General features: G+C 38.4%; 1 protein-coding gene across 6 annotated transcripts in view; it reads left to right on the top strand.

Moving 5' to 3' along the window:
- tbc1d1 (TBC1 (tre-2/USP6, BUB2, cdc16) domain family, member 1) overlaps positions 1-7,864 on the top strand; it is a 67,219-nt gene that overhangs the window by 38,324 nt on the left and 21,031 nt on the right. For 4 of the 6 annotated variants that reach the window (XM_032543353.1, XM_032543360.1, XM_032543345.1 and 1 more), the window contains 4 exons: positions 2,436-2,693; positions 4,563-4,679; positions 5,010-5,123; positions 5,325-5,458. In XM_032543353.1, coding sequence (XP_032399244.1) covers positions 2,436-2,693; positions 4,563-4,679; positions 5,010-5,123; positions 5,325-5,458 — 623 coding nt within the window. The remainder of the gene's footprint in view (positions 1-2,435; positions 2,694-4,562; positions 4,680-5,009; positions 5,124-5,324; positions 5,459-7,864) is intronic. The other 2 variants (XM_032543369.1, XM_032543378.1) reach the window with 2 other exon arrangements.

Raw genomic sequence — 7,864 nt, 5'->3', positions numbered from 1 at the left:
TTTATTTGAACAGTGAGAGACAGAATAACAACAAAACAAATCCAGAAAAACACATGTCAAAAATGTTATAAATTGATTTCCTTTTAATGAGGTAAATAAGTATTTGACACCCCTCTCAATCAGAAAGATTTCTGGCTCCCAGGTGTCTTTTATACAGGTAACAAATAGGGATGATCCGAGTACCCGGCTGAAACGAGTATCCGGTACGGATAAAGCACTTTTGCCGAGTACAAGTATTATACGAGTAATACGAGTCAATATCCGTGCTCGGATTGAATACAACTCCTCAACTGGCCACGCAGCGTTCTGTGATAATCACAGAGCCCCCCCGCCTACAAACCCGCTTGGCTCTATCACACACACACAGAACACGGAGAAATGCGCTCCCTCTGCCTCTGCGCCTCTCTCTCTCTCTCTCTCTCTCTCTCTCTCTCTCTCTCTCTCTCTTCTCTCTCTCCTCTCTCTCCTCTCTCTCTCGCGCGCCGCGCGAGTTCCGTCAGTCAATCGGGTCTGTGGATCTGTTCCGCTAACGTTTAGGGTTTCTTCAGGTTTGTTTTTAACTTCGGTTTGTAGTCCTTCATAGTAACCAGGTAGATTTCTGGTGAACGTGGGGTTTGTTCCTTACATAGTAACCAGTAGATTTCTGGTGAACGAGGGTTTCAGACATGTGCTTGGTTTAAATGCAACTCCCGTTGCGTCTCTGCCATCGGAGATTTTTTTTAACTGTCAGCTGCCCCCTCGCCCCCTCTCTCTCTCTCTTTCTCTCCTCTCTCTTCTGTTGTCTCTCTCTTACTCACACCACACACAACACACACCACACCTGGTGTGGAAATAAAAAAAAAAAAAAGAACCAAAAACAAAAAAAATCACACTGATCATAAAAAATTAAAAGTTAAAAAAATAAAGTTATACTGAGTATGAAAACTCTTGTTCATTACATTTTACTTCATAATTGCAACCGCATGTGTTGTATTCATTGTTGCAAAGCGTTCTGTATATAGTTTGTTTGTTACCATGACAACACCATTGATCAGAAGCTCGATGCTGTCATGTAAATAGTTTTCTAATCAGCAATAAATATAAAAAAATTTTAACAACCCTTATCAATTGCATGCTTAAAATAACATACCGGTTAAAGCCCCGCCCATTTCAAGACAACCTGACCCACTTCCGGGTTAAATCTGACCACTTCCGGGTTATGCCCCGCCCAGTCCGAGTACGGATCCGGATACAGATAATTCATGTGGTAAACAGATACAGATACAGATAATGCTGTACTTGCTCATCCCTAGTAACAAACTGAGATCAGGAGCACACTCTTAACCCTCATGTTGTCCTCGGGTCAAAGTGACCCGTTTTCCTATATCAAAGTTCTTTTTAACTACCCAATTGTAATTTCCCAAAATAACATGAATGATTCCACACAACGCTCTTTGGCAGGTACAAATCTCTACATTCATTCATTTTGGGGTGTCTTGTTCAAATTTATAGCATTTAAAAAAAGAATTGAAGTGGTTTTAAAAATAGTACTGAGTGAAAGTTGATATAATCCAGCCTGTGATTATCTATCAACATCCATTCCTTTAATTTTAGTCTAGATAATTCCTAATTTCTGCTTTTCTAACTCAAACATTTGGGTATTATTTCCTATAAATTAGGTTTATTGACAATAAATTCCAAAAATAACTGTAAAATGAAAGCTAATAAGTTAGTGTTAAATGTCAAAAAAAGTGACAAACATTGAAAAAAAGGGTTGACAGAAGGGACAAAAACACAAGAAAAAGTTAAAAACATCGATTGAAAAAAAGGGTTAATTTTCAATTTTGACTGGAAGATGACACAAGGGTTAAAGGGGGTTCTCCTAATCTCAGTTTGTTACCTATATAATATTAAGTATAAAAAAACACCCGTCCACAGAAGCATTTTCCAAACTTTCCACCATGGCCAAGACCAAAGAGCTCTCCAAGGATGTCAGGGACAAGATTGTGGACCTACACAAGTCTGGAATGGTCTGCAAGACCATTGCCAAGCAGCTTGGTGAGAAGGAAGAACAGTTGGTGCAATTATTTGCAAATGGAAGAAACACAAAAGAACTGTCAATCTCCCTCGGACTAAGACTTAAGTACTAAGTCATGTTTTGCAGAGGGGTCAAATACATGTTTCACTCATTGCAAATGCAAATCAATTTATAACTTTTATTATTATATACTTTACATAATTAAAATTATGCATTAAAATATGTTTAAATAATCCTAAACATTCTAGGAATTCCTATAAATTACAAAACTAGGTAGTGCAAATTATAAACTTAAATTTCACTTCACAGTTTTTTTTGTTTTTTTTTTGTTTACCTTGGACTACACAAATCTGTATATGTGGTCATGATATTGTGTAGACACTGTGTATTTCTCACATACTTTCCTGATCATCTTCAGGTGCCACAACTCAACAGGAGACCTGAAGCACCTTGACTCCTCTCTTGCCCTGTCTCCCTCCTTCTCTTTACCCGGTGATGCTCAACCTCAGGGCTTCCGCCGACGGGCCAACACTTTCAGCCATCCTTCCACTCCTTCATCAGCAGAGTACTCACCGGTGCACACACTAACTCACACACCACAGGACCCTACTGCAGCTACTAAGCCCAAGCTTGTAAGACACTACTCCGTCAGCACCGAAACTCCACACCAGAGCAAGTAAGGAGTGTGTGTGTGTGTGTGTGGGTGGGTGTGGGTGGGTGTGGGTGTGGGTGTGGGTGTGGGTGTGGGTGGGTGGGTGGGTGGGTCGGTCGGTCGGTCTACAGGTAGACAAGTAAATGTGTGCTTGTATTTATTGTGAGTTTGGTGAAACAATAGAAGATTTAATAATTGCTTGATTATTTATTCAGTAGAATATGACAATAAGCCCAGTTATCCAATAACAAGTTAGATGTGAGGTCAAATAATCAGAGGTGAGGAATAATCCTGTGATGGCAGTCTCATCAATGGTTGAACGCAGTAGAGGGTTTCCTTTGGGACGGCAGGTGTATCTCTGTCAAAGGGAAACCGGACAGTGTAGATCATCTATAAAGAACTAAATATTGGAGTATTTAGCCAGCTCAATGTATGTAGTAGTTGACTTCCTGTCAGAAAAATTATGCTGATCTCTGAAAATCTTGACTACGAACTTTGTTTCCTCGGCTCTTGACTCAAACACTGCTTCTAATCACTTATTTGTCTGTGCATTAAACCTCTTGACATAAAATAGAGCCCCCGCATTTGGTGATGGTTTCATTTAATTAATTAATTTCTTATTTACTATATATCTCGAACAATCAACGGTGTTGCAAGGCAAAACAGAAATCACTAAAAGAACCATAAACAATCAGAATTTAACAACAACAAAAAACCCAGGAAAAAAGAATATATGTGTGTGTGTGTGTGTGTGTGTGTGTGTGTGTGTGTGTGTGTGTGTGTGTTGGTGGTGTGTTTTTGTGTGTGTGTGTGTGTGTGTGTGTGTGTGTGTGTGTGTGTGTGTGTGTGTGTGTGTAATAAATAAATATATATAAAAGGATTAGTTAAGAGAGGAAGTGGAAAGCAATTTATTATTTGGTCCTACTCCTATTCACAAAATCATCTTATTACAAAGTAAATAGATATGCAAATACAGCATACAATCTTTCAGATCTTGCAATAACTTACAACAATACCTTTACATTTCTGTTTCTATGTTTCGGTCTATTCTCTTCTGTATTGGTCAAGTAATGTTTTCTTTAATTTATTTTTTAACTGAATGATATCATGGCTCTGTCTGTGTGTTAGTCCATTCCATAAGGTCACCCCACAAAGTGAAACACACATGCTTTTAACAGTAGTTTGCACAAGAGGTTGTTTGAACATTTCAGCAAATGTGAATTCAAAAACAGATGATTAGTGTTCTCATAATACCCGGTTTGATTTATAATCCTGACGGTTGGAAGAAGTGAGCTCACCAGACATCTGTAGCTCTGTAGCCCGCTCCTTAATATCCACCTGAGGCGAGCAGCTCAAAGCTTTTATTAGCTGCTACTAGAATAACATACACTAATTTCTGACTGAACTATCAGTGGAAGTTGCATTGTGGGTAATGCCCACATCAGGTTTTGACAATGAATAACAACCTGTGAAACAAAAAAGACAATATCTCTGTTGCTACTGCGTCAATTTGTATTTACAGTATATCATTTTTTTTAACTGTCCATGGTGACTCTGACAACGTTATAAGAAAACAATGCTAAATCTATGGAGTACTCTTAATTAACTTGAAGAGTCAAACAAAATAGAATATTGAATGGCTTTGGTTGGAGTTGTAATGTTGCCATTTAAACCAGGAAGAGACCATATTTACAGTTTATAATAATGATATTGCCAATGTGTTTGTGATGATCAACCAACATTCTATGTCTACTCATAAAATGTATCTCCCAGATCTACCTTCAAAAAACTCTTTCTCTCGCTCACCTTTTTCAGTTTATACTATTTTGTGTGTCTTTGAGTTTCTTTATTTTTCTCTTTGCTCTCTTTTTCTTTATTTGCACTGTTTCCCAGACATGTCCCAACAGACTCCACCCTTCCTCCTATTCCTCCCTGCCTTTTGTCTCCCTCTCCTTTCCTCCCTCATCATCCTTCTTCACCTTCTACTGGAGCCCGGCTCAATAAAAGAGGGTGAGAATCCAGTGTTGGTTTTCTGTTCAACTCTCGCAGTATCTCTTTTCTTTGTTTCATGTGCTCTTATGAATTGTTCAATCCTTCTTTTGACCTTGTTTTCCATGTTATTATGCAAGTCCCTATTCAGACAGACTCATTGATTGATAGTTTGAAAAGAGATCTAAGCTGTGTCTCTTCAAAAGTTGAACTATCTTCAGCCTATTTTCACTCCAGCACTTCAGTTCAAAACCATTTCTCATAAGACGTGTCTTTCTGTGTGAACAAGGCCTACGTTTCTTGTTTCATCTGTTTTCTGCCTCCTGTTTCACCTTCATCTCTCCATCTCAGTCCTCTGGGTGGTCTGCGTGCTCGTCTCCACTCCTCCTCCTCTGTCCCTAATTTTCTGAAATTTTCATTTCTGGCTCCTGTCCAAGAGAATGATTGTCTTGAGCCGAAGAGCAGGTAGACACACACTCACACCAAACACTCATGTCCATGTTATTGTGTCCCGCATAGTTACAATCTGTGGACTTTTTTTCATGGATCACTTAAACTGATTTTACGTCTCTATATATTGATATACTGTAAAAGTGTGTGTGCGTGTGTGTAGTATATTATATGACCTACTAAATTTTTATCAAGGCATATTTGTTTGTGTTTCAGGGATGTAGCAGCTCTGTCTACACGAAGTGCAGCATATGGTGTAGGGGAAAGTCCTCTGCGTAGTCACCGCCACTCATGGAGGCAGCAGATCTTCCTACGGGTCGCTACACCTCAGAAGAACACGGAAACCAGTGGTAAGATTGCAAGGCTCCCCATAAGGACTAACCAGTGGCCTTTGTAGTAAGACTCAATGTCTTATGTATCAGTCCTAAACACAGTTCAGAAGCACCTAGCCAGTTAGCTGTTTCTGTTCTTTTTTTTTTTTTGTCAAAAAGAAGGCCCAGTAAGTGTTGATCAATGATCTGGTAACTTAGTTACTAAGAAAAGTTTATCCCTTAAAAAGTAACAGTTTCCTTGGATTAAAACTGGTGACTCAGTCCCCACAAAGTATTTTACAATTCATCTAAGAAGGCAATCATGCTGCTATATGATTTAATTACACCAACACTTGTGTTTGATGACCAAAAATCTAGAGCACACTGGAGAGAACATCTTAGTTGTGGGTTTAGTAAGCATGTGTCACCCTTTTTTTGCCACGAAAGAGTCGGTTAGCGTTTTTCCATCTTTACAATGCGGTCACACGGAGGTCCTGTGTTAGCAAGATGACAAAAATGCAGAGGAAAGAGGGATTGCGATTCAAGCTCTATAGATTAAAAATCAGTTTATAGAATTCCAAAAATTGATTCTTTTTTTTGTGTAATGGCGTTTATACTATCACATGGGGAAAGTAACTACATTTAAATACTATAAATTGTTTTTTTTAATTGCGAATTGTTTTTAAATCAAAAAGCAATTTTAAATTATGCATAATTGGGTCAATACATTTGCTAATTTGGCATTTTTAACGTGCCAAATTATGGAGAGAAGGACTGCACAGCAATTTAGACATTATTTTAGTTCATCAGAAAAATATGCTGACATAGGAATGTAAGAGAGTTTGATACAGTGAATAATTTTTCGATATCAGTTAATCTCACTGAGTTATGAACATATTTTTGTTACCTTCACCAACAAGTATGGCACATATCTCTTTTAGATTGCTTGTCAAACTAACAAATATACCTGCTTTGTGCATATGGTGAGTTTAAGCATGTCTGAATGAAACCGCTTTGGCAGGTGAGATCTTCACTCTTGGATTACTTTGCATGCTCTAGTTGTAAATTTGAACATGTATTCTTCTAAGGAAGAAGGCAACCTCTGGCCATGCCACTTGTGTAAACACACATGTTCACATGCGTACACTCATGCTGCTTAAAATCCTACCAAAATAAGAGCATGAGCAAGACACCTTACATGTGTGTCATTACTTGTTCTAAACAGACATACTAGGTCCCAACGTAAAGACAATGGTGCAGTAACAAAGCCTTTCCACTCTGTGTCACTCTTTCATTTCATGTGATGGTGCATTTGTAATAGGAAGGGGATGAAATAGATCCCTTTACCAGAGCTCTTTCTCTACTGTATAAACTTGAATTGGCTATTCCCTATTTTGTAGGTGAACACACTTGCATTAATGTTCAAGAATTTTTGTTTTCTTAATTTTGAAGTGCCAACCAAACAACTAGCTTTGGCCAGTATGGTACCCACTGTTAATTATCTTTCCTTTTGAAATCCATTCTAGAAATGCATAAAACAATATTAACATGAAGAAGTAGACGTATTTCTGTTTATTTTTCTGTTATGTTCCTAAGAATTTTATTCTCCAAAAACTTTAATTTAAATTCCTGTGCTGAAGGAACATTGATTTGCATAGTACTTACAGTCCCTGACAAAAGTCTTGTCGCTTATCTATTTTGTAGAAACACGCTTCTATTAACCTGACTTTTAATTATAATTGGTGTAAGAAATAGCTCATATGAAAAGCTAAAACCTCCCAAATGATGTTCAATGCACTGAAATAAATTAGTTTCACTGAAACAAGATTTATCATTTAAACAAGACAGAAAGGTCAAATTTTGGCAAGACAAAAGTTGTGCTGCCTATACAGAAATTAAACAAATTTACTGCAAATACTAAAATATGTCAGCAATAAATACGGTGCTGTGAGATCCAAATTTAATCTTGTATGACTTCCATGAGCTTGAAGGACTGCATCATGCGGTTTGGCAAGGATTCATACAATGTATTGATGAGTCATCAGGAGTGCTAGGAAGCAGTCTTGCTGCCCTACGAGTCAGAGCATAATATTCTTTGGTTTGGTCTTCCATGCTTCCTCTTTCAATCCTACCCCACATATGTCTCATGATGTTCATGTCTGGTGACTGGGCTGCGCCAATCCTGAGCATCTTGATCTTCTTCGCCTGAGGAACTTTGAAGTGGAGATGGAAGTTGGCGATGGAGGCACCATCTGCTGGAGAATTTGGCCTCTTTATGGTGGGAATGTAAGAGGTAGCTAAGATTTGCTGGTATTATGAGACTATTGATGTTGCCTTCCACCCTGCAGATCTCTCGCACACCCCATTCTGGATGTTACCCCAGACCGTGATTTTTCCGCCACCAAACTTCACTGTTTTCTTGGTGAATCTTGGATTCATGCGGGC

This window comes from Etheostoma spectabile, chromosome 2 (genome assembly GCF_008692095.1).
Source record: "Etheostoma spectabile isolate EspeVRDwgs_2016 chromosome 2, UIUC_Espe_1.0, whole genome shotgun sequence".
NCBI classification, from domain to species: Eukaryota; Metazoa; Chordata; class Actinopteri; order Perciformes; family Percidae; genus Etheostoma; species Etheostoma spectabile.
Note: the sequence above shows the minus strand (reverse complement) of the source record. Positions and strands in the feature narration are given on the sequence as shown.